At 40.4% G+C, this 26,944-nt stretch overlaps 2 protein-coding genes across 3 annotated transcripts; both read left to right on the top strand.

Annotated features, from left to right (window-relative positions):
• The first annotated feature begins 1,800 nt into the window (after positions 1–1,800).
• Positions 1,801–5,002, top strand: LOC103717241 (probable glucan 1,3-beta-glucosidase A). 2 transcript variants are annotated; one of them, XM_026808485.2, is made up of 9 exons: positions 1,801–2,075; positions 2,292–2,411; positions 2,494–2,685; positions 2,808–2,966; positions 3,307–3,476; positions 3,557–3,712; positions 4,211–4,241; positions 4,383–4,560; positions 4,644–5,002. In XM_026808485.2, the coding sequence occupies exons 1-9, from the start codon at positions 1,887–1,889 to the stop codon at positions 4,823–4,825; spliced, it is 1,377 nt and encodes a 458-aa protein (XP_026664286.1). In that variant the 5' UTR covers positions 1,801–1,886; the 3' UTR covers positions 4,826–5,002. The 2 variants fall into 2 exon arrangements, with proteins under 2 accessions (XP_026664286.1, XP_017700701.1); XM_017845212.3 differs by having other exon boundaries at positions 1,803–2,075; positions 4,211–4,560.
• Positions 5,003–10,042: 5,040 nt separating this feature from the next.
• Positions 10,043–19,369, top strand: LOC108511655 (glucan 1,3-beta-glucosidase-like). The gene is made up of 9 exons (XM_039128548.1): positions 10,043–10,364; positions 12,884–13,155; positions 13,381–13,500; positions 13,583–13,774; positions 13,882–14,046; positions 14,378–14,547; positions 14,628–14,783; positions 18,045–18,394; positions 18,478–19,369. Exons 1-9 carry the CDS (start codon positions 10,043–10,045, stop codon positions 18,657–18,659), a joined length of 1,929 nt encoding a protein of 642 aa, XP_038984476.1. The 3' UTR covers positions 18,660–19,369.
• The last annotated feature ends 7,575 nt before the right edge of the window (positions 19,370–26,944 follow it).

Raw genomic sequence — 26,944 nt, 5'->3', positions numbered from 1 at the left:
ATCAATGCTTTGTGAGTATTCTATCTTAGATAATTTTTTTGTGTGGTTTTATTTGCTGTAACTGGTTTTTTTTTTCTCTCTTGTCTATGTGGGATCCAGGCAGCAGAGTTTGCCCATCCATGCATGGTACTCAAATTTTGTTCCATGTGTAAAAGGTTGGATTGCATGCTTAGATGCATTGTTTAGGAGGAGTAGGAGTGAAAAATTTTGACCGGGTCGGCCAACAGGACCTGTTCAAATCTGGACCAGCCCACCTGGCCAACCCTCCTTGACTCCTTGCTGCAGGGGATCTACACTCTGTTCTGTATGAGGGTTGGGGGTTGTATCTTTCACACCGGCCGAAAGAATGATTGATTTTGAAAGCACTCTATACTTCTTCGATCAACCTCATGCACAGATCTCGAGGGATTATTGCATGATCCAACGATGGATTAGTGCGAAGAAAAGCCAATTCTTCTTTCGCGCGAAAGATACGGCGCCCTGACCCTATATGACTATATCTATATGTTTTTCCATTACTTAACATACAAAGTTCACTATAAGAAGGGAAGAGACTGAACCTTTGTTATTTGAATGACTGATACATCACAGAATTTTGTATGAAACATCACCCTAGATTTAATACTATGCTTTTAACCTGCTCATTGAAATTAAGCTTCGGATAAAATTTTCTCATCCTTTGTCTGAAAAAACAGAGCTATGTACATGCAAGTTGTAGGCCTTGAAGCTTTCTTCTAGGCTATATGAGTACAGTTGGATTACACTCTTGTTCATGAGTTTATCAGCATGTAGCATTAATTGTCCAAGTGCATCCCAAGTCTTCCATGCAACAGGAAAAGAGATGAAGAGATGATCCTCCTCCATCCAAGCCAGGTGTAAAAGTATCCACTGCGTGCTCCTCTTTTGTAAGATTCAAGAGAAAACAATCCTCGCCATGTGAAAGTAGGAATACCGCAATACTTCCAAAACTTAAAATGTAGAACACTTTAGCATCCCATGGCCATTGGAAACCAGTATCGTCTTTGCATAAAGAGGTGGCATATAGTCCATTCTTTGTTGGACCACGACTTGTACATGAAAAAATCAAAGTAGCGTTTTTTTTTTCTGGTTTCAAACTGGCACCGACTAGTGAACATTGCGTCAATAAACTTGAAACTTTGCATTGTAAACTATTTGTTCAGCTAAACAGCACATTTCATTAAGTGAATAAAATGGGCTAAAAGAAGGTTGAACTAGAGTAATTCAATCAAAGAAAGGATATCCCAATGCAACTTTACCATAATACCAAGACCCGCCGTCCAATTAAAGAGGAGAGAAATAACCTCGAAAACAACTGCATACCATCATTATGTTTAGAATCAAGCAACCTTACCATGATACTAAGACCTACGGTCCAATCAAAGAGGAGAAAAATAACTTCAAAAACAACTGCATACCATCATCTGCAAGCCTGTTGACATGTATATCTATGCAAGAAACTGGAAACAACCATTGAATTAACAAACGAGAAACAAATAAATTGAACCGGCAGATAAATTGAACCGACCACCGGTTGGGCCAAAGCAAAACAGACGCACTTAAGTCGCCGGATTGTTCGCTTGGACCCAATTTCTTACCCCCGAAGGCACGTTATGATTATCTTTAGCACATGACTAGGTTCGACCTTTTCCAAAAGTCCCATAGCTTCTTTCTTAGTCTTTGGATCATTCGCCCAGGGCCCCACCACCACTCGGTTCATCCTTCTGGAAGTGTTCGACTTTCTATCTACTTTTGGCTGTCCGAGAAAGAGATTGGGGTGAGGCCATCCAGCTCAAGATTCCAAGCCTCTATACATTCACCTCCACTCGAATACCTTAACAGGCCGAGAGAGAGATAGAGAGAGAGTTATGGCAGTCCGCCATCTTCTAAAATGGCTGCCAATTCTCCTCGTACTCTCATGTCACGCTTCCTTCTCCTCTGCTGCCAGAGCCACCCCTTCTTCGCCAATGAAGGCTGTCAGCCTCGGAGGATGGCTGGTGACCGAGGGCTGGATTGAGCCATCCCTCTTTGATGGCATACCCAACAAAGATCTCCTGGTACCACAACCCTTGCTTTCTGCACTATCTACATGAGCACATACTTGCTGCTTTGAATTCCATTCTCTTGTTTTAGCATATATTTGTCGATTTCAGTAGCTTTGTTTTCTACTGGTTCCCGAGGTTCGAATCTTAGTTTCAGCCGCTGAGTTTTGTTTACGTATGTTCAAATATCTTGCTCAGCTTCCTCTCAATAATGCCCGCCTTTAACTCTAGGATGGCACCCAACTCCAATTCGAGTCCGTGACGCAGCAGATGTACTTGTCCGCTGAGGATGGCGGCGGAACGATCATCGTCGCGAATCGGACTAGTGCTTCGGGTTGGGAAACCTTCACGGTTTGTGTTATTATTGCTCTGGTTTCTTATTATCTCTATATCAAGATTTTGAGCAACTAATCTTGATCTTATATCAAACCAGCTGTGGAGAATTACAGAGTCCACCTTCCAATTTAAGGTTTTCGATAAGCAATTCGTAGGCCTCAGCAGCCAAGGAGATGGTGTTGTGGCGGTCTCGACTGATCCTGGCCAATCAGAGACACTTGAGATTGTGAGGAATGCCGATGACCCGAACCGAGTTCGGATCAAAGCACCAAATGGATTCTTCATACAGGTACTGATCGGGGTGCAAATTTTCTTTGCAACAATTTATGTACATTGTTGCTGTCGATTGCTCGTCTATTGCTATCCATTTGCCTCTTTTCTTCTTCAACGCCGAGCTTTGGTTGTTCGCAGGCGAAAACGGATGTGTTGGTGACTGCGGACTACCCTGAGAGTACCAGCTGGGGAGATGATGATCCTTCTGTCTTCCTGATGACTATAGTTGCCACACTGCAAGGGGAGTACCAAGTCACCAATGGCTATGGACCAGAAAAGGCTCCACAAGTCATGAAGGTAATTGTGAGTGAGAGAGAGAGAGAGAGAGAGGCTTTACGAGTCAATTCTTTGACTTTGACTTGTCAACGTTTACCCAGCTAGAGATTATCCAACTTTTATGAATGGTCAGCAGTAAATTATTGTACTCATGACCATATCCTGCTAATGTGGTGCCTAACTTTTAGAAATCATCATCTCCTGTAGCTCGCCATTTTTGACTCTAGTTGTCAAGCTATAGTGCTTACTTTGACTAGCCGACTTGCTCGCTTGGATACGCTAAGATATTATTTGGATCTCTTCTAAGATTTAGTGGTGGATTGTGTAATTATGCCTCAACTTGTTTTATGAATGGTGGCAGGAGCATTGGAGCAGCTTTATAGTGGAGGATGACTTCAGTTTCATATCCCAGAATGGACTGAATGCTGTAAGAATTCCAGTTGGGTGGTGGATAGCCAGCGACCCGAATCCTCCAAAGCCTTTTGTTGGCGGGTCCCTCCAAGCTTTGGATAATGCTTTCGCATGGGCAGGGTGAGGAGGAATCCACTCCTGATGTTCTGTTCCGGAATTTGCTAATCTAAAGTCTTGTCTTGCCCTGTCCTGATGTGCAGGAAGTATAATATAAAGGTCATTGTGGACCTCCATGCCGCACCCGGATCACAGAATGGAAATGAGCACAGTGCCTCAAGAGATGGTTCTCAAGAATGGGGTAAGACTGATGCCAATATAGATCAGACGGTTGCAGTGATAGATTTTCTCACAGCTAGGTAGGCCTGCCTTGTCTTTTCTTTCCTCCATTCAACTATATCATTAGTTCAATACCCCAGTCAAAATAATCTCCATAATACCTGACCTAATTAAGCATGTACAATTATCTTCGGTGACATGCATCGACAATATGCCGATGATACATATTGCGCAAATTTCATGATATATGGCTTGAAACATTTGATGTTTTTATCGAAAAGCTTTTGTATATTTGGACTATAGAGTTCCTCACAAAAAATATATATGCAATGTGGAAGACACAAAAGAGAGATTTATTTTTACCTGCTGGCATTTTTCTCTAAGAACTACCAAACAGAACAGGTTGGGCTATAAACTTAAGCTCAATGTGGATCCAACCCCATGAGCATGTTTTGGGTCATGAACATGGGTTTTAACTTAGTTTAGATCCACTGTTGTTGGATTCAAACCAGGTCAATTTTTTCTGCAAAGTAGGTAACCAGAGTGCAGAACTCATGACCTTTCTTTTCTTCATGAAGGTATGCTCAAGACCCAAGCCTCCTTGCAATTGAGCTTATCAACGAGCCGCTAGCACCCGGGGTAACACTAGATAGCCTAGAAAAGTACTATCAAGCTGGATACAACACTGTTCGCAAATACACATCCGATGCCTACGTGATTATGTCGAACCGACTATCGGCCGACCCGACGGAGCTCCTCGGGTTTGCCAGCGGATTCCAGGGCTCTGTCATCGACGCCCACTACTACAATCTCTTCTCCAATCAGTTCAATGGCTTGACGGTGCAACAGAACATCGACTACATTAACAACAACCGAGCCAACGACCTTGCTACCATAACCAGATCTAATGGCCCCCTCACTTTTGTTGGTAAATTGCCGATTCAAGACCTTCCTATCGTCGTTTTCGATCTGTCGTCGGCTGAAATTGATGATTGATTAATTGTGCTGCAGGGGAATGGGTGGCAGAATGGGAGGTGAAAGGAGCAACAAAGGAGGACTATCAAAGGTTTGCGCAGGCCCAATTAAAAGTCTATGGGCAGGCCACCTTTGGATGGGCCTACTGGACCCTGAAGAATGTTGACAACCATTGGAGCTTGGAATGGATGATTAAAAATGGCTACATTACTTTGTAAACCAAGCTCTGCTGCTCAAGATTAGATCATTCCTACAATAATCTGAATAACGCTCAGAATTGAGTTGAATTTCCACCTAGCGAAAAGCGGAAATACTACTAGAAAACTCGAAATGTCCAAGATCAATGCATTGTCGTTGATTACGCTACATAAATCAATAAATGGTGTTTAGGCTAATATCTTGTTTCTTTGCTTGGTGCTGAAATTCTGTTCGCAATAGTAGCAATAGGAACCAAATCCTTTTAAGCATTGAGTTTGACATCCGAAAGAAAATAACTTCAGAAGAGGTGAAGAAGCCGCTGACTGAAACTTTAAAAATGATAAAGCGGGTGGAGTTTGTATGATGCTATTGTTCACTTGAAGCAGTTGCAGAGGAAGTCTCAAGTTGATGGCTTGGGTTGGGTAGTTGTTGATGCCATGCCATGTTCGAACTGGCAAATGAGAAGACTACTGGCAGAAAATGTGTGGCTGATGCTCTTTGGATCAGAGAGATACAGAAGACAGCCAAACTTGGCCGCTGTGGTGTAGCTCTTTGGAAGGAGATAGAGGGAACCGAGATTCCAATCTCTTATGATGGGAATAGGGTGCCATATATGTACCTGCAACAAATGTTGTCTTAAGTGTCTATAAAAATATTCTAGATAGGAGAAGTAGGAGCGGAAAATTTAGGAGTAGGAGTGGAAAATTTTGACCAGGTCTGCCAACTCAACCGGTTCAAATCTGGACCAGCCCACTTGCCCCAACCCCCCTGACTCCTTGCTGCAAGGGATCCGCACTCTGTTCTGTATGAGGGTTCGGGTTGTATCTTTCGCACTAAGAAATAATTGATCTTTTTTCACATTGTCGACCATTGGATCATGCTCCATACAGTTCTGAAAGCACTCCGGACTTCTTCGATCAACCTCATGCACAGATCTTGACATGACTATTGCAGGATCCAACGATGGATTCGTGCGAAGAAAAGCCAATCCTTCTTTCACGCTAAAGATACAACCCCCTGTCCCTATATGACCATATCTATACATTTTTTCATTATTTGACATGCTTACGTCAATGAATGGGCAGCAGGGACATTGCAAAGTTAACTATAAGAAGGGAAAAGATTGAACCTTTGTTATTTGAATGACTGATACATCACAGAATTTTGTGTGAAACATCACCCTAGATTTATTACTATGCTTTAAACTTGCTCATTGAAATTAAGCTTCGGATGAAATTTTCTCATCCTTTATTCGAAAAAACAGAGCTATGCACATGTAAGTCGTAGGCCTGGAAGCTTTATTCTAGGTTATATGAGTACACTGTGCCGCAGCGGCTAAGATTTTTGAAGGGCTTAGTAATCCTTGGATCTGTGGAGGGACGAAGATTTTACAATATGCGGACCACACTCCGGTGTTCAATCGTGCTAGAAAGGAGTATATGACTGTTTTGAAAATCATTCTCTATTGTTTTGAAATGATATTCAGGCTTGCTATTAACTATCATAAAAGCTCCATCTCAGCTATTGGACAGGACAACATGGCTGTAACAAAATACGCAGGTTGGCTAAATTGTAGTTGCTCATCTCTTCCAATCAAATACCTTGGGCTTCCTCTTTGTGGGGGTAAACCTACTAAAGCTAACTGGATGGTCTTGATTCAAAGAGTTGAGGCTAGACTGGCAACATGGAAAAGCAAATTTTTATCTTTTGAGGAGGAGGTTAACATTAATCAACTCTGTACTGTCCTTTCTCCCTATCTATTATATGTCAATTTACAAGCTCCCGGCATGGGTGATCAAGAGGATTGATAAATATTGAAGATCTTTTCTATGGTCAAGCTCTTCGAGGTATCATGGAGTATCATATAAGGTTAATTGGAGTACAGTTTGTCTTCAAAAGGAGGATGGATATTTGGGAGTCAAGGATCTGGCTGAATTTAGTATGTCCCTATTATCAAAATGGGGATGGAGATATTTTTCAAATGACCAAAAAATTTGGAGAAAGCAAGTACAATTTGCATGCCATAGAAAAGTCAAATTATCTATGAGTTGGAAACCTATTAGAAGATGTTTTAATCTATGGCGTGACGTTATTAATGCTCTCCCTGTCTTTTGGAATAGAACTCAGTTCAAAATTGGCAATGGACATAATACACTATTTTGGAAAGATCTTTGGATTTGTGATGCACCCCTCCAATTCCTATTTTCTGCTTTATATAATCTTAGTAGGAGGAAAAATGGCACGGTTGTCGATCATTATAACCCACATTCTATGTCTTGGAAGCTTAGGAGGCCATCCTCTACCTCCTTCGAAGCTCAAACCCAGTTTGTTAATCTTTCGTCTCTTTTGGTTTCGGTCACTCTTAATCAGATAGAAGACCAAATATATTGGAACTTAAGTAGCAATGGATCCTTCTCCACAAAATCACTTTACTACTTCTTAAACACCAGGAGTATCAAATGTAGATTTGTTAACTCATTGTGGAAGCTTTCAATACCACTTAAAATCAAATGCTTTCTTTGATTGTGTTGGAAAAAGAAGCTTAACACTAGAGAACTTTGGAAAAAAAATTGGAAAAGAATCTTGGCGGTTGTGTTTTGTTCCATGATACAAATGAGACTGTTGATCATCTCTTCTACACTTGTAAGTTCTTTTCGACTCTATGGAAGATCATTTGTTCGTCTCTTGGGGTGCTTCATCCTTAACTAAACTTTGAAAATCTATGCATTGATTGGAGGTTGAACCATTTTACAAAATGTGCTCAGCCTGTCATTCTCATGTTGATTGCTGCTATATGTTGGACCTATTGGAAGGAGTGGAACTCCAGAATTTTTCTAAATAAAAGATCTTCAATTGCCTCGATTACTGCAGAGGGACTTAGAATTTTCAATGACTAGGCGGTGCTATGCGATCCTATTACGCAAATGGAGCTGGAAAGAATTTGGTCCAAAGTGAGAAATGTTATCTCTAAGCTTGTGGATGACTAATGCAGTTGAACTATATCAGTTTTTTTTTTTTTTTTTTGCTAGGGAATGCTCTCATTTCAGATTGCTCGAGCAGGATCTTGTTTTTCCTTTCAGTACGGTTTTGCCATTGGTTGTATATGATGGAGTTTTTAGCTACCTACATCTTTGCTGAGATATCCTTTTGGAAGTCAAATATGATTGGAGCATATTATGTCCAGCTTACATTCAACTGTCATGCAGTCCTAGAAAGGAAAGACATTGTAGAACAGATCAGCCCCCCCTTCGACCTGTGCCTCAGCTGCAATCAGCCTCTTCAATGACTGAAGGATTGTAACTTTGTCTCTTTCAGCTACAACTCATGTTCGTCATCCTATGCCTTCCAGCATATTGTATTATGCTTCAAAGAAGGTACCAGACGTGGAATAAAAATTGGTTGTTTTCTTGTTTCAAAGATTTTTTCAAGCTCCTGTGAAATTTGGAGCTTGTGGCTATTCTGGATTCTGGTATTTTTTCTTGAAAATCTTTGTAAAATTGCTTGAAGCTTCTAGGCAATGAATGCTTTTACTTATTGGTCTGGATGAGGTTCTTTCCTCCACTGATTATCAGGCACTTGGTTTAGAACCATTTAGTTTCTTTTCTTGCATGTGTTCCTCTCTTCTTTTGACGATGTAACTTATCTATGCCTCTCATCTCTGTTGTAAATACGATTAATCTTTAATAAAAGCAGGGTGGCTCCTTTCTGCCTCCCCTTTACATCAAAAAAAAAGGTTATATGAGTACAGTTGGATTACACTCTTGTTCATGAGTTTATCGGCATGTAGCATTAATTGTGCCAGTGGATCCCAATTCTTCCTTGCAACAGGGAAAGAGATGAAGGGATGATCCTCCTCCAACCAAACCAGGTGTAAAAGTATCCACTGAGTGCTCCGCTTTTGGAAGATTCAAGAGAAAACAATCCTAGCAAAGTTTAGAATGTAGACCTCTTTAGCATCCCATGGCCATTGCAAACCAGTATCTTTGCATAAAGAGGTGGCATATGGTCCATTCTTTGTGGAATCAAACTTGCGCCAAGTAGGTCGGCATTGTGTTGGACCACGACTTGTACACGAAAAAAATAATATAGTGTTTGTTTTTTTCCCGATTTCAAACTCGCACCGTCAAGCGAATATCGCGTAAACTATTTTTTTAGCTAAACAGCACATTTCATTAAGCTAATAAAATGGGCTAAAAAAAAGTTGAACTAGAGCAATTCAATCAAAGAAATGATATCTCAATGCAACCTTACCATGATACCAAGACCCGTCGAATCAAAGAGGAGAGAAATAACTTCAAAAACAACTGCATACCATTATTATGTTTAAAATCAAGCAACCTTACCATGATACCAAGACCCACCGTCCGATCAAAGAGGAGAAAAATAACTTCAAAAACAACTGCATACCATCGTCTGCAAGCCTATTGACATGCACATCTATGCAAGAAACCGGAAACAACCATTGAATTAACAAACAAGAAACAAATAAATTGAACCGGCACATAAATTGAATCTACCACCGGTTGGACCAAAGCAAAGCAGATGCATTTATGTCGTAGATTGTTGGCTTAGACCTATTTTCACTAAAAAAAATTATCTTTTTCAATGCTTTTTAGAGCACATACCGTCACTTATAAGCATCGGTAATTTTATTGCCGATGCTTTAGAAAGCGTTGCAAAAACGTCGGCAATATGAGAGTGAAAAAAAAATCTGCTGACGCTTGTAAAAAGCGTCGCTAACTGCCAGTAGAGTAACTATAAAACCAAAATTTATCAAAATAAATAAATTTTTAGAACAACAGAAAATCTCTTCTTCCACAAGGATGACCAAAAAAAGCATAGTATTAGCTTCAAATACGAAGAGAACGCCATCAATGCAATGTCATCAAGCCGATTTTATGATTAATATGATAGAAGCACTTTCTTGTTTGAAGCCAATTCTCAAACCACATTTCCTGAGGTAATCTATAAGTACTAAAACATGAGATTTATCTAGATCAAAAGAGGAAATAAAAAGCGAAACTCTCAATAGTCCTCCCAGTCACTGAAGCTACGGAACATACAATAACAGAGACAGCAAATGCTAAGAATCCTAAGTTGGGGAGATGCCTGGTGCGATTGGGCTGCTATGTTGGCATTTCTTCGAACACTCGGTGGACGACACTGATGGTGGATCGCAGAGTTAGTGTGCCGGCCAGATTGGAGGCCATTGCGGGGCGACGACCCTTTGCATCCAAATGGGGGAGAGCGGGACCTCCTCCGGGGATGACCAGGCCGGCTCCGACGTGGTCTGCGGTGGCCCAAGGAGCTCCAAGGCAGCCGATTTTGTCCACCCAGTGTATCACCGCAAAGGAGCTGGCTGTACTCCGAAGGAGCTGGGTGGATCCATTCACCTTCTTGCGGGTGATTGGCTCAATGTGGATGGCCCACTTTTTGCGGTAGACTTGCACGACCTTGCCCTCTCGGCCTTTGTAAGTGCCGCGCACGACCTGGACCTCGTTGTCCTTGTGGACGGAGACCGATTGACCGACTTCATCTCATCGCTTCTCCTCTCTGCTGGTGGCTGGGTTGTGCTTGAGGGCACCAAATTGTGGAAGGACGACTTATATCTTGTTTGGGTGGAGGGGAAATGGCCTCCAATGACGCTTATAAGCGTTGTCGTAGGCCCAGGCTCCCCATTCCCATCGTGTGTCCGAGGCCAACTTTGGCCTTCGACGACGCTTATAAGCATCGTCGGAGGCCAAAGCTTGGTACGACTCTCATAAGCGTCGTCTAATCTAGATTCCTTCCGACGTTACTAAAAGCGTCGGCAAATTTTGGTGCGGTGACCAAATTGCCAACGCTTCTTTCTTACGTCTGCAACTAAGAGTCCAAAAAACTCATTTTTACTATAGTGTTTCTTACCCTCGATGGCATGCTATCAATACATCAAGCACATGACAAGGTTTGGCCTTTCCAAAAGTCCAATGGCTTCTTTCCTAGGCTTTGTATCATTCGCACGACCTGGACCTCGTCGTCCTTGCGGACGGAGACTGACCGACCGACCGACCGACTTCATCTCATCGCTTCTCCTCTCTGCCGGCGGCTGGGTTGTGCTTGAGGGCACCAAATTGCGGAAGGATGACTTATATCTTGTTTGGGTTGAGGGAAAATGGCCTCCGACGATGCTTATAAGCGTTGTCTTAGGTCCAGGCTCTCCATTCCCATCATGTGTCCGAGGCGAGCTTTGGCCTCCGACAATGCTTTTAAGTGTCGTTGGAGGCCAAAGCTTGGTACGATGCTCATAAGCGTCGTCTAATCCGGATTCCTTCCGATGTTACTAAGAAGCGTCGGCAAATTTTGGTGCAGTGACCAAATTGCCGATGTTTCGTTCTCACGTCGGCAACTAAGAGTTCAAAAAACTCATTTTTACTATAGTGTTTCTTACCCTCGATGGCACACTATCATTACATCAAGCACATGACAAGGTTCGGCCTTTTCCAAAAGTCCAATGGCTTCTTTCTTAGACGTTGTATCATTCGCACGACCTGGACCTCATCATCCTTGCGGATGGGAACCGACTGACTGACTTCATATCATCACTTCTCCTCTCTGCCGGCGGCTAGGTTGTGCTCGAGGGCACCAAATTGTGGAAGAACAACTTGTATCTTGTTTGGGTGGAGGAGAAATGGTCTCTGACGATGCTTATAAGTGTTGTCTTAGGCCTAAGCTCCCCATTCCCATCGTGTGTCCGAGGCCAGCTTTGGCCTCCGACAATGCTTATAAGCATTGTCGCAGGCCAAAGCATGGGACAATACTCATAAGCGTCATCTAATCCGGATTCCTTCCGACGTTACTAAGAAACATCGGTAATTTTTGGCGCGGTGACCAAATTGCCGATGCTTCTTTCTTACATCGGCAGCTATGAGTCCAAGAAACTCATTTTTACTGTAGAGTTTCTTACCCTCGAAGGCATGCTATCATTACATCAAGCACATGACAAGGTTCGGCCTTTTTCAAAAGTCCAATGGCTCCTTTCTTAGGCTTTGTATCATTTGCACGACCTGGACTTCATCATCCTTGCGGATGGGGACCGACTGACCGACTTCATCTCATCGCTTCTCCTCTCTGTCGGCGGATGGGTTGTGCTTGAGGGCACCAAATTGCAGAAGGACGACTTATATCTTGTTTGGAACGAGGGAAAATGGCCTCCAGCGATGCTTATAAGCGTTGTCTTAGGCCCAGGCTCTCCATTTCCATCGTGTGTCCGAGGCCAGCTTTGGCCTCCGATGACGCTTATATGCGTCGTCTAATCCGGATTCCTTCTAACGTTACTAAGAAGCGTCGGCAAATTTTGGCGCGATGACCAAATTACCGACGCTTCTTTCTTGCGTCGGTAGCTAAGAGTCCAATAAACTCATTTTTACTGTTGTGTTTCTTACCCTTGAAGGCACGCTATCATTACATCAAGCACATGACAAGGTTCGGCCTTTTCCAAAAGTCCAATGGCTTCTTTCTTAGGCTTTGTATCATTCGCACGACCTGGACCTCGTCGTCCTTGCAGATGGGGACCGACCGACCGACTTCATCTCATTGCTTCTCCTCTTCGGCGGTGGCTGGGTTGTGCTTTAGGGCACCAAAAGCGGAAGGACGACTTATATCTTGTTTGGGTGGAGGGAAAATGGCCTCCGATAACGCTTATACGCGTCATCTTAGGCCTAGGCTCCCTATTCCCATCGTATGTCCGAGGCCAAAGCTTAGTACGAAGCTTACAAGCGTCATCTAATCTGGATTCCTTCCGACGTTATTAAGAAGTATCGGTAAATTTTGGCGCGATGACCAAATTGCCGACGTTTTTTTCTTGCACCAGTAGCTAAGAATGCGAAAAACTCATTTTTAACATAGTGTTTCTTACCCTCAAAGGCACGCTATCATTGCATGACAAGTTTCGGCCTTTTCCAAAAATCCAATGGCTTCTTTCTTAGGCTTTGTATCATTGGCCAGGTCCCAAGGGCCTCCCACCACTCGATTTATCCTTCTGGAAGTATTTGGACTTTCTATATACTTGTCAGAGAAAAGATTGGGGTGAGGCCATCCAGCTCAAGATTCCAAACCTCTATACATTCTCCTCCACCAGAAAACCTTACAAGCCGAGAGAGAGAGAGAGAGAGAGAGAGTTGTGGCAGTCCCCCACCTTCTAAAATGGCTGCCGATTCTCCTCGTACTCTCATGCCACTTTTCCTTCTCCTCTGCTGCCAGAGCCACCCCTTCTTTCCCAATTAAGGCTGTCAACCTCGGAGGATGGCTGGTGACTGAGGGCTGGATCAAGCCATCCCTCTTTGATGGCATACCTATCAACAACGATCTCTTGGTACCACAACCCTTGCTTTCTGCATTATCTACATGAGTTTGAATTCCATTCTCTTGTTTTAGGATATTGGAATCCTTGGCTTGATGAGATATTTGTTGATTTCAGTAGCATTGTTTTCTAATGGTTCCCGAGGTTCGATTCTTAGTTTCAGCCGCTGAGTTTTGTTTACGTATGTTCAAATATCTTGCTCAACTTCCTCTCAATAATGCCCGCCTTTAACTCTAGGATGGCACCCACCTCCAATTCGAGTCCGTGACGCAGCAGATGTACTTGTCCGCTGAGGATGGCGGCGGAACGATCATCGTCGCGAATCGGACTAGTGCTTCGGGTTGGGAAACCTTCACGGTTTGTGTTATTATTGCTCTGGTTTCTTATTATCTCTATATCAAGATTTTGAGCAACTAATCTTGATCTTATATCAAACCAGCTGTGGAGAATCACAGAGTCCACCTTCCAATTTAAGGTTTTCGATAAGCAATTCGTAGGCCTCAGCAGCCAAGGAGATGGTGTTGTGGCGGTCTCGACTGATCCTGGCCAATCAGAGACACTTGAGATTGTGAGGAATAACGATGACCCGAACCGAGTTCGGATCAAAGCACCAAATGGATTCTTCATACAGGTACTGATCGGGGTGCAAATTTTCTTCGCAACAATTTATGTACATTGTTGCTGTCGATATCCATTTGCCTCTTTTCTTCTTCAACGCCGAGCTTTGGTTGTTCGCAGGCGAAAACGGATGTGTTGGTGACTGCGGACTACCCTGGGAGTACCAGCTGGGGAGATGATGATCCTTCTGTCTTCCGGATGACTATAGTTGCCACACCGAAACTGCAAGGGGAGTACCAAGTCACCAATGGCTATGGACCAGAAAAGGCTCCACAAGTCATGAAGGTAATTGAGAGAGAGAGAGAGAGAGAGGCTTTATGAGTCAATTCTTTGACTTTGACTTGTCAACGTTTGCCCAGCTGGAGATTATCCAACTTTTATGAACGGTCAGCAGTAAATTATTGTACTCATGACCATATCCTGCTATGTGGGGCCTAACTTTTAGAAATCGTCATCTCCTGAAGCTCGACATTTTTGGCTCTAGTGGTCAAGCTGTAGTGTTGTCTTTGACAAGCCGACTTGCCCGCTTGGATACGCTAAGATATTAGTTGGATCTCTAAGATTTAGTGGTGGAGTGTGTAATTATGTCTTCAACTTGTTTTATGAATGGTGGCAGGAGCATTGGAGCAGCTTCATAGTGGAGGATGACTTCAGTTTCATATCCCAGAATGGACTGAATGCTGTAAGAATTCCAGTTGGGTGGTGGATAGCCAGCGACCCGAATCCTCCAAAGCCTTTTGTTGGCGGGTCCCTCCAAGCTTTGGATAATGCTTTCGCATGGGCAGGGTGAGGAGGAATCCACTCCTGATGTTCTGTTCCGGAATTTGCTAATCTAAACTCTTGTCTTGCCCTGTCTTGATGTGCAGGAAGTATAATATAAAGGTCATTGTGGACCTCCATGCCGCACCTGGATCACAGAATGGGGATGCCCACAGTGGCACAAGAGATGGTTCTCAAGAATGGGGTCAGAATGATTCCTATATAGATCAGACGGTTGCAGTGATAGATTTTCTCACAGCTAGGTAGGCCTTCCTTGTCTTTTCCTTCCTCCAGTCAACTATATCATTAGTTCAATACCCCAATCAAAATAATCTCCATAATACATGGACTAAGCATGTACAATTATCTTCGGTGGCATGCATCGACAATATGCCGATGATACATATTGCGCAAATTTCATGATATATGGCTTGAAACATTTGATGCTTTTATCGAAAAGCTTTCGTATGTTTGGACTATAGAGTTCCTCACAAAAAATATATATGCAATATGGAAGACACAAAAGAGAGAATTATTTTGGGGAACTTGTTTAGCGGTCCATTTATTGACCGAACTTTAACATTAAATCCCTGTTGACCGGTTGTTTAACAACCGGTCCATATATATTTCAACATTGCTTTATGGGACGAAAATGCCCCCGCCTCTCCCATTCCCACCGAAGAAGGAGAAGAAAAAGGTAGCCGCCGGCCACAGCCTCCCCCCTCTCGAGCCCCTTCCCGCGCCTGCCGCCGGCCATGGCCCGCCCCCTCCCGTGCCCGCTACCCCCTTTCGCGCCGCCGGGAATGCCTCCGCCCCCACGGTGGGGAGGTGCCGAAGAAGAGGAGCCGCTGGCCAGCCGTGGCTGCCGCAGCCGCCTCCGGCTGTGACTCCCCCCCGGTAGCCCCCTCCTGCGGCTGCCACCGTCCGGCCCCCTTCCGTAGCTGCCGGCCTCGTGAGAGGAGAAGGAAGAAGAAAGAAAGAAAGTGAAGAAGAGAAGAAAAAAAGAAAAGAAAAAGAAAAGAAAGAAAGAAAAGGAAAGAAAAAGAAGAAAATAAAAGAAAATAAAAATAAAAATAAAAATAAAGTTAACTGTGTTCCTAGACAAGTTAACTGTATTCACAGACAACTTAACTGTGTTCACAGACAAGTTAACTGTGTTCACAGACAACTTAACTGTATTCACAGACATGGGGTCGACCCCTGCTCACCTGGAGTCAACCCCTTAACAGCACGAGTCAACCCCTGCTCATCTGGAGTCGACTCTCTCAGGTTTTTCTAAACAAGTTAACTGTCTTCACAGACAAATTAACTGTGTTCCTAGACAAGTTAACTGTGTTCCTAGACAAGTTAATTGTGTTCCCAAACAATTTAACTGTGTTTCTAGACAACTGTGTTCCTAGACAAGTTAACTATGTTCCTAGACAACTTAACTGTGTTCACAGACAACTTAACTGTGTTCACAGACAACTTAACTGTGTTCCTAGATAACTGTGTTCCTAGACAAATTAACTGTATTCCTAAACAAGTTAACTGTGTTCCTAAACAACTTAACTATGTTTCTAGACAACTGTATTTCTAGACAAGTTAACTGTGTTCACAGACAACTTAACTGTATTCCCAAATAACTTAACTGTGTTCCTAGACAACTGTGTTTCTAGACAAGTTAACTGTGTTCACAGACAACTTAACTGTGTTCCTAGACAAGTTAACTGTGTTCACAGACAACTTAACTGTATTCACAGATAAGTTGACTGTGTTCACAGACAACTTAACTGTGTTCCTAGACAAATTAACTGTGTTCTTATACAAGTTAACTATGTTCCTAGACAAGTTAATTGTGTTTCTAGACAAGTTAATTGTGTTCCCAAACAACTTAACTGTGTTCCTAGACAAGTTAACTGTGTTCCTAGACAACTTAACTGTGTTCCTAGACAACTGTGTTTACAGACAACTTAAATGTGTTCCTAAACAACTATGTTCTTAGACAACTGTATTCCTAGACAAGTTAACTGTGTTCCTAGACAAGTTAACAGTGTTCACAGACAACTTAACTGTATCCACAAACAAGTTAACTGTGTTTACAGACAACTTAACTGTGTTCACAGACGTGGGGTCGACCCCTGCTCACCTAGAGTCGACCCCTTAACAGCATGAGTTGACCCCTGCTCACCTGGAGTCGACTCTCTTGGGCTTTCCAGAGAGCTGTTTTTCTGCCTGATTTCAAGGATCGACTCCAGCTCTTCAGGGGTCGACCCCAGCTCAACCCCAGCTCAGCATAAGTCTACAACAATTTTCTAATAACACTTAACTGTGTGCACAGTTCTATTTATTGTGTTCGCAGACAAAATAATTGTGTTCCGAAAAAAAATAACTGTGTACAGTTGAAATAACTGTGTTCCAGGGTAGAATAAGTGTGTTCCGGGATGATTTAATTGTGTTCCAAGCTTATTTAACCGTGTGCCATGCTAGATTAAGTGTGTTCCAAACTTATTTAACTGTGTTCCCAGCTTATTTAACTTTATTTTTATTTTTTCCTTTTTTTCTTTTTTTTTTCCTTTTTTTTCTTCTCTTCTTCCCTTCTTCTTCTTTCTTCTTTCTTCTCCTCCCGCGAGCTGGTGGCATACAATTAAGTTGTCTACGAACACAGTTAATAGGACTGTGCACACAGTTAAGTGTTCTTAGAAAATTGTTGTAGAAGTAGGCGAGTCGACCCAAGATTCTCACGAGTCAACCCCAGCAGAGCAGAAGTCGAACCCAGTTCAAACTTTTTCTTTTTTTTTCTTCTCTCTTCCCTTCTTCTTCTTTCTTCTCCTTCCGCAAGGCCGGCGGCGCCGGAAAGGGGCTGGGCTACGGCAGACGCTGGAGGAGGGCGGGCCGTGGCCGGCGACAGCCGCAGGACATGGAAGGGCGCCCTTCTTCCTCTTCTTCGGCACCTTCCCATCGTGGGGGCGAGGGCGGAGGCATTTTCGGCGGCGCGGCCGCGGGAGGGGGCTTGGGAGGAGGCGAGCCGAGGCCAGCGGCGGCCGCGGGAGGGGGCGGGCCGCGGTCGGTGGTGGCCGCGGCTGGGAGATTACAGTTTGGAAAGTCTCTGAAATTCTTCTTCTTTGGAAGAATGGGAGATCATGAGGGAAGGGGCATTTTTGGTATCTTATTTTAAAATAAAAGGGGCTCAGGGACCGGGAATTACAGTTTGGAAAGTCTCTGAACCGGATGTTTTAGATTTAATTAACAAGAACTTTTCGTTATAGTGGAGTCTTTAGAGGGATAGGATAGTAATTTTCCAAATTATTTTTACCTGCTGGTATTTTTCTCTAAGAACTACCAATGCTAAAAAGCCCACAGAACAGGTTGGCTCATAAACTTAAGCTCAATGTGGATCCAATCCCATGCGAATGTTTTGGGTCATGAACATGGTTTTTAACTTAGTTTAGATCCACTGTTGTTGGACTCAAACCAGGTCAAGTTTTTTCTGCAAAGTAGGTAACCAGAGTGCAGAACTCATGACCTTCCTTTTCTCCACGAAGGTATGCTAAAGACTCAAGCCTCCTTGCAATTGAGCTTATCAACGAGCCGCGAGCACCCGGGGTAACGCTAGATAGCCTGAAAAAGTACTATCAAGCTGGATACAACACTGTTCGCAAATACACATCCGATGCCTACGTGATTATGTCGAACCGACTATCGGCCGACCCGACGGAGCTCCTCGGGTTTGCCAGCGGATTCCAGGGCTCTGTCATCGACGTCCACTACTACAATCTCTTCTCCAATCAGTTCAATGGCTCGACGGTGCAACAAAACATCGACTACATTAACAACAACCGAGCCAAGGACCTTGCTACCATAACCAGATCTAATGGCCCCCTCACTTTTGTTGGTAAATTGCCGATTCAAGACCTTCCTATCGTCGTTTTCGATCTGTCGTCGGCTGAAATTGATGATTGATTAATTGTGCTGCAGGGGAATGGGTGGCAGAATGGGAGGTGAAAGGAGCAACAAAGGAGGACTATCAAAGGTTTGCGCAGGCCCAATTAAATGTCTATGGGCAGGCCACCTTTGGATGGGCCTACTGGACCCTGAAGAATGTTGAAGACCATTGGAGCTTGGAATGGATGATTAAAAATGGCAGCATTACTTTGTAAACCAAGCTCTGCTGCTTAGGATTAGATCATGCCTACAATAATCCGAATAACGCTCAGAATTGAGTTGAATTTCCACCTAGCGACAAGCGGAAATACTACTAGAAAACTTGAAATGTCCAAGATCAATGCATTGTCGTTGATTACGCTACATAAATCAATAAATGGTGTTTAGGCAAATATCTTGTTTCTTTTGTCTGTGTGGTCCAAAAAATCTAGATGTGACCAAATCAAAGGCATATGCTTGGTGCTGAAATTCTGTTCGCAATCATAGCAATAGGAACCAAATCCTTTTAAGATTTCGCCATTGAGTTTGACATGCAAAAGAAAATAACTTCAGAAGAGGCGAAGAAACCGCTGACTGAAACTTTCAAAATGATAAAGCGGGTGGAGTTTGTATGATGCAATTGTTCACTTGAAGCAGTTGCAGAGGAAGTCTCAAGTTGATGGCTTGGGTTGTGTAGTTGTTGATGCCGTGCCAAGTTCGAACTGGCAAATGAGAAGTTGCTCTTTGGATCAGAGAGATACAGAAGACAGCCAAATTTGGCCTCTGTGATGTAGCTCTTTGGAAGAAGGAGATATAGGGAACTGAGATTCCAATCTCTTATGATGGGAATACGATGCCACATATGTACCTGCAACAAATGTTGTCTTAGGTGTCTATAGAAATATTCTAGGCAGGTTTATTTACTTCTACTAGAGAAAAACCCATGAATCTGTTTTCTTCTATTTATGGGTTTGCTTCCGTCTCATCATATTGCTTATTAAGAATATTTGCAGTGACAACTTAAGTATTTTGTCTAATATTTTTGTTCGTTACAAGATTACTTTACATGTTGAGAATCTAATTTTTAATTAACTAATGCAGTTTTAACAGCATGAAAAAAAGACTATTCTCCGGTTTCTTTGAAAATCTAAAATCCGGGACTTACCTTTTGATCTAGCATTGCATTGTGTTCCAATATATGAGTTTTCAATAAGGCTGCAAATGGATTGGATTGACCCGTGACCCGATCCGACCCGATCCATTTTGAAGGATCATGGGCCTGGTCGGGTCCTAGAATTAGACCCGTTCTATTTTTTGGGTTGGGTCTAGGTTTATTTTGGATTGGATAATTTTGGATTTTCAATCCTACGACTTGGCCCGATCCGAATCTATAAAATTTTTTGAGCCTGCGGAGGTGTAAACAAGTTCTGAAGCCGTGGATGGGTTGATCCAAATCGGATCCGAATTTTTTGGGATAGGTCTGGGTTATACATGGACCCGACCTAATCCGAATGATTCGTTGAGTTAAAAATTTTAGCGGTGGACCCGACCAAATTTTTTATTGGGTTGGATCTGGGTCCAAAATTAAAACCTGAACAAGAAACTGGATTAGATCGGGGTCACTCAAAACCCGACCCAACCGGACCCATTTGCATCCTTAGTTTTCAAGAATGGGGCGTAAATGCAAATGCCTGAAGATCTGAAACCTGCCCACGGCTAAGTTGATTTTTACCATGAAAAGCCGCCCAATGTATCAGATTTTGAAATCCAAAATGTATGAAATAAATAAAAACAATGTCATGAATCTTTAACTATCGGACTTTTTTAATGTAGTGTGGTTTACAATCTCAATGCTATCACGGAATATAGACCTTAGTTGCAGAACTCTACATATGTACAGTCTTAATCCTGACTCGAACTCGAACCAGACCCAATCCGAATCCCAATTTTTTAGGTTGAGACCGGATTATAGACAAACCCAACCCAACCCGATCTTTGGGTTGAATCTAGGTCTAATATTAGAATCCGAATAAAAAACCAAATTGGATCAAGAACACTCATGATCTAGTCCAATCTGACTAATTTGCAATCATCTACACCTGAATTCGGTTACTGGAGGAAGAGCCTGTGAAGAGTAAGAAAAGAGCCATGTTTCCCTTGAAGGGAACAATTAATTACAGGGTTTTAAAATTGACATAAACTCCGTTGTATTGTTGTATTCACGTGATATCATATATTTATCCATGCATACTATTTTTGACATTGACAACATGCCAACATTTCTCTCAAGTTTCACTAAATCTAACTAAACATCACTATTTAAGAACATGCAATGTCCTCCGTCCAATGCTTCCAAACATGGTAGCAATATTTTTTTGAATTATTAAAAACTTTTGAATTATTAAACTTTTAGTCACACTCCGGTTTGTTTCTATCCATTGAACCTTTTAAGGTTGGGTTCCCACCATGGTGATCTATCTTTATGGGCTAAGCCCCATCCCCCTCGACGACTCTAGAACTACTGTTTTAGACAAATCTTTTGTAAGCTGATCAGCCAAATTATTTTCTGGTTTTATAAAATTCAAAGCAATAACATTATTTTTTAATTTATATCTTAATGATTTATGTCGCACTTTTAAGTGTCTGTTTATTTTTACATTGGCATTTTCTTGGTTGCACTTATCTATTGCAGATTTACAGTCACTATATAAGAAGACATGTGGTAAAGGTGATTCATTTACAGGAAGGTCTATTAGTATATCTTTAAGCCACTCAGCCTCAGTGCTAGTGGTGTCTAAAGCTATCAGTTGAAACTCCGTGGTACTCCTAGATATCAAGGTTTGTTTGGTGGATTTCCAAGACACAGCAGCACCTCCTAGAAGAAAACATATTATGTGGTGGATTTAATATCTAAAGTATCGCTAATCTAGTTGGCATCACTATAAGATACCTAAGGATCTTCTTTAATGTTGTCCAGTGATCTCTATTTGGATTAACAATATATCTACTAAATCTATTCACAGTATATGCTATGTCTGGCCTGGTATAGTTTGCTAGGAATCCTAGTGAGCCTATGATTTGAGTATATAGGCTTTGAAGGATAGGAATTCCTAAATTCTTCTTAAGGTGTGTAGAGGGATCAAAGGCAGTAGAAACAGGCTGACAATCAGTATAATTAAATTTATTGAGAATCTTGTCAACATAATGACTTTGGAATAACTTAATACTATTTGCACTTCTAATTATTTTGGTAATCAAAATTAAGTCAGCTTGTCCCAAGTCTTTCATATCAAACTTATGACTTAAGAATTGCTTTACTTCATTAATTATCTGAAGATATGTCCCAAAGATTAGTATATCATCTACATAGAGGCACAAGATCACAAATTTATTTCTAACTTTCTTATAGCATACACATTCATCTATACTATTGATTTCAAATCCAAATGTCAGTATGGTTTCATCAAATTTCAAGTACCATTGCTTGGATGCTTGTTTAAGACATAGAGAGATCTGATTAATGTACGAACTTTATTTTCTTGGCCTGGGATTATAAATCCCTCTTGCTGCTCCATATAAATTTCTTCATTTAAGTTTTCATTTACAAAAGCTGTTTTCACATCCATCTGATGAATCACTAATTTATGGATAGAGGCTAATGCTATCAGGACCCCAATAGTAGTAATCCTAGCTATAGGTACATAGACATCAAAGAAATCTACTCCAGGTCTCTGTGTAAAACCCTTGGCAATCAATCTAGCCTTAAATTTATCTACAAAGCCATCAGGCCTAAATTTCTTCTTAAAAATTCATTTGCACCCTATAGTTTTACAGCCAGAACGAAAATCAATCAATTCCCAAGTATGATTTTGCATAATTGACTGCATCTCATTGTCCACAGCTTCTCTCCAAAAAGGTGAATCCAAGGATTTCATTGCGTCCTCAAAAGTAGTTGAAGAATCCTCTATAAGAAAGATATAGAAGTCATCTCCAAAAGTCTTTTCTACCCTGGATCTCTTACTCCTTCTAGGTTCTGCTTCTACTTCTATTTCTCTTGTCCTTGTTCTACTAGAGCTACTAGCTATACCACTATCTACTCTAGTCCTAAGTAAAAAGGTGTCTTCAAAATATGTTGCATCTCTGGCTTCTATAATAGCGTTGTTACTAATATTATTTTCTTCTGAATTATTTACCAAAAATCTAATGGCATTACTATTGGCGCCATATCCTATGAATATGACATCCACTGTTTTGGGCCCTATTTTTTTTCTCCCTTAAAATCAAGTATTTTCACTTTTGTCAAGTACCCCCACACTTTCAAATAGCTAAGATTAGATTTTCTATATTTCCAAACTTCATACGGGGTTAGATTATTATTTTTAGAGAAAATCCTATTGAGGATATAATAGGCTGAAACTAGAGCTTGCCCTCACAAATTCTCTAGTACTCCTGAGCTTATATTGCTCTTTAATTCTAATCGAGTTCAAAACTTGGATTAGGGTGAGACATCCTTGGGTATGGCTTAGAGTTTTAGCAAAATCAGACTAAAAATTGGGTAGTTTGTCTATCAGACAGGCTACCTGAAATGATTCATCCAAATTGGTTCCATTGGTCCTAGACAGGCTATCTAGGGTGTCCCAGAGTTCTTTGGTACTCTTGTCTGTGTAATAAATGTCATACAGCCTTTCAGAAAGGACACCTAGGATTCTATGGATGCAATGATGGTCTATCTCATCAGGTATCCTAGAGGGTATGCTGGTGTAGGTAGAAGGTTCAGTGTGGGAGGAGGATGAACTCTGGTTTAGATTTTGGCGAGTAGCATATCATGAAGTAGTTGGGTTGGACCCGTTATCAACTTCAGTGGTGCTCTCATCTATGGTTGAGATCAACCCTAATGTGGTAAGCCAGAACCGTATTTGGTTCTGCCACCTCCTAAAGTTATGGTCATCAAATTTTTCAGATTTGGCACTAAGGTGGTCACTAGCGTTTGAGGTCATAAGTTGAAGGTTATAGAAAAGAGATAGAAACCTGAATGAAGGCAAAAAATTTATGTCAAAAGATTGCACTAAAATTTATATTGAATTTTGAATGTCTAGTTGATATATCTAAAAAAATAATAGGCAGATCAGCTCCAGATCGGTTGTGGAGCACTAGGCATACTTAAGTACTAGCCTTTCTTAGGCACGTATGCCTTTTTGATAAACTTTTGTTTGATACTATTAGTTAGTGGATATAATTACTAGATATCACACAAATTCAATTTTTACAAAAGCCTAACTGCAAATTTAAATTTGTTATTATGGATTAATCAATTTCCAAATTTTTGGTTTGAATTTTTCGAATTCGTAATAATTAATTATTAATTTGGTGCTAGCTAGACAATTATTGTAATTGAATCTAATATGTCAATTTAATGAATTATTATTAGAATTAATTTATTGCATTATTAGAATAATTGATTACTAATTTTGTGCTAGCAAATCAATTATTGTAACTGAAATCTAAAATATCAATTCAATAAATTAGAAGATTTATTACCTTATTAGAATAATTAATTACTAATTTTGTGCCAGCAAATCAATTATTGTAATTGAGATCTAAAATATCAATTCAATGAATTATAAGATTTATTATCTTATTAGAATAATTGATTACTAATTTTGTGGTAGCAAATCAATTATTGTAATTGAGATCTAAAATGTCAATTCAATAAATTATAAAATTTATCACTTTATTAGAATAATTGATTACTAATTTTGTACTAGCAAATCAATTATTGTAATTGAAATCTAAAATGTCAGTTCAATGAATTATAAGATTTATTATCTTATTAGAATAATTGATTACTAATTTTGTGGTAGCAAATCAATTATTGTAATTGAAATCTAAAATGTCAATTCAATAAATTATAAAATTTATTATCTTATTAGAATAATAGATTATTAATTTTGTGCTAGTAAATCAATTATTGTAATTAAGATCTAATTTGTCAATTCAATGAATTATATATTAGAATGATTTATTACCTTATTAGAATAATTATAATTACAATTAATAGAAATTCTTAAAAGAAATAATGTATATATATTTTCTTCGGCATCAAAATAAATCTATTTTATCAAAAAAAAAATCTATTCTAGCACAAAATAAATCTATTCATTTAATATATTTAAATCATAAAGTTGCAAATCCTACGAATCTACTAATATTAAATTTAAAACAAGAGTAAGAGAAAATAGCCTGATTGAAGGCAGGTCGAAGCGCGTAGACGCTATTCTAAAGAAGTGTTTGCCCCACGTATGGGTCTCCCGGCAATCCTCTTCAGAGATACGACGATTCTAAACTTATTCTTCGGTACGTCTTGAAAGAAGCCAAATCGTACCCGATCGAACTTGCAGATCTAGCGAAGAACAAAATAAAATAAACCGAATAGAATTGTAAAAATAAAAATCAGAAGTGGCTAAGAGAAAGAACTTTTCTTCAAAAAATTTTTGATATTTTTCTCTAATTTTTCGTGTACTGAATAGGATGAAATTGAAGGGTATGTATAGGGGTGATTAGAAGGGCTTATTAGTCTTTTTGCGGACGCGTCCGCGGTAATTAAGCGCGGGCGCTGGCTCACATAATTTCCAGCAACAAACACGCACACGGCCCAAAAAATCGCGTGTGCATTTAATTTTTCCAACAATGGCTTGGGTAGTTGTTGATGCTGCCGGGTTCGACTTGGCAAATGAGAAGACTACTGGCAAAAAATGTGTGGTTGATGCTCTTTGTATCAGAGAGATGCAGAAGTCAGCCAAACTTGGCCACTGTGATATATCTTTTTTTTTTGTTAAAATAAATGTATCATACATAACGGGTATGAATACATTCAAAAAAATCAAAAGATAATAAGTTCCGAAAGACACCGAATAGTCCCCTCTCCTCCAACCACAGAGTCTTTCTAGAATGGTTAGCCACATAAAAGACTACTCAATATACTGCTTCGTTGACTTTTCGATATACATGCTTAGTCTGGAAAGTCATTCCGGAGAAATTTTGTGATATAGCTCTTAGAAAGGAGGGGATTGTGGAAACTGAGATTCCAGTCTCTTATGATGGGAATACGGCGCCACATATGTACCTGCAACAAATGTTGTCTTAAGTGCCTATATAGAAATATTCTAGACAAGTTTATTTACTTCTGCCAGAGAAAAACCCATGAATCTGCTTTTGAATTAGGCTTTGTTTTCTTTTATTTATGGGTTTGCTTCTGTCTCATCACAATGATCATTAAGAATATTTCAAATGACAACTTAAGTATCCTTTTCTAATATTTTTGCTCGTTACAAGATTACTTTACATGTTGAGAATCTAATTTTTTAATAACTAATGCAGTTTTAATAGCATGAAAAAAGACTACTCTCTTTCTTTAAAATCTAAAATCTGGAATTTACCTTTTTGATCTAGCATTGCATTGTGTTCCAATATTTGAGTTTCCAAGAATGGCGCATAAATGCAAATGCGCGAAGATCCGAAATCTGCCCACAGCGAAGTTGATCTTTGCAATGAAAAGCGGCCGAATGGATCAGATATTGATATCCAAAATATATGAAATAAATGAAACAATGTCATGAATCTTGACCATCAGACTTTTTTTTAATGTAGTGTGGTTTACAATCTCAGTCCTGTCACGAAATATAGACTTTCTTCAAGTTGCAGAACTCTACATATGCACAATTTTAATCTCGACTCGGACTCAGACCAGATCTAATTCGGATCCGAATTTTCTGGCTTGAGACCAAATTATACATAAATCCGACCTGACTCCAATAATTTGTAAGGCCAGAAATTTTCACCATTAATCCAATCGGACCCGATCTTCTATTGGATTGAATGTAGGTCCAACATTAGAACCGAGCAAAAAATTGAATTCGGTCAGGATCACTCACGATCCAGTCCAATTCGATCTATTTACACCCGTTGCTGTCAAGAGTAAGGAAAGACCCATGCTTCCTTCGATGGAAACAATTAATTACAGGGTTTTAAAACTGACATAAACTCCCTCATATTCACGTGATATCATATATTTACCCATGCATACTATTTTTGACATTGACAACATGCCAACATTTCTCTCAAGTTTCCCTAAATCCAACTAAACATCAGTATTTAAGAACATGAAATGTCCTCCGTTCAATACTTCCAAACAAGGTAGCAATATTTTTCTGAATTATTAAAAACTTTTGAATTATTTTAATATTTCTCTTGGCTGAATGGTTTTCCGAATTGTAAATCAATTCAAAATTATTCAATTATTCTCGAATGTGTTCAAAATTTCTGATGCTCTGTATGCGTGTTTGAGATTCTCTTGCTCTTATTTATTATTCTTCCTTCTCTTATATTTTATGTTTTAAATAAATAAATATAGTAATACATGAGAAAGTTAATATTTTAGTTTAATAATTTTAAATCTAATTTTTGGTCATCTGAACTTTTTGAATTTATTAGATTTTTTTTTCTAAATTCTGATTTTTAACAA

The sequence above is a fragment of the Phoenix dactylifera genome, chromosome 8 (assembly GCF_009389715.1).
Source record: "Phoenix dactylifera cultivar Barhee BC4 chromosome 8, palm_55x_up_171113_PBpolish2nd_filt_p, whole genome shotgun sequence".
NCBI lineage: Eukaryota > Viridiplantae > Streptophyta > Magnoliopsida > Arecales > Arecaceae > Phoenix > Phoenix dactylifera.
The sequence above is the reverse complement of the archived record's forward strand: the minus strand, read 5'-3'. Positions and strand labels throughout refer to the sequence as shown.

Coding starts and splice junctions, on each gene's coding strand:
- LOC103717241 (XM_017845212.3), top strand. CDS start 1,887: ATGGCAGTCCGCCATCTTCTAAAATGGCTGCCAATTCTCCTCGTACTC. Junction 2,076..2,291: donor TACCCAACAAAGATCTCCTG/GTACCACAACCC, acceptor CTTTAACTCTAG/GATGGCACCCAACTCCAATT. Junction 2,412..2,493: donor CGGGTTGGGAAACCTTCACG/GTTTGTGTTATT, acceptor ATATCAAACCAG/CTGTGGAGAATTACAGAGTC.
- LOC108511655 (XM_039128548.1), top strand. CDS start 10,043: ATGGGGGAGAGCGGGACCTCCTCCGGGGATGACCAGGCCGGCTCCGAC. Junction 13,501..13,582: donor CGGGTTGGGAAACCTTCACG/GTTTGTGTTATT, acceptor ATATCAAACCAG/CTGTGGAGAATCACAGAGTC. Junction 14,784..18,044: donor ATAGATTTTCTCACAGCTAG/GTAGGCCTTCCT, acceptor TTCTCCACGAAG/GTATGCTAAAGACTCAAGCC.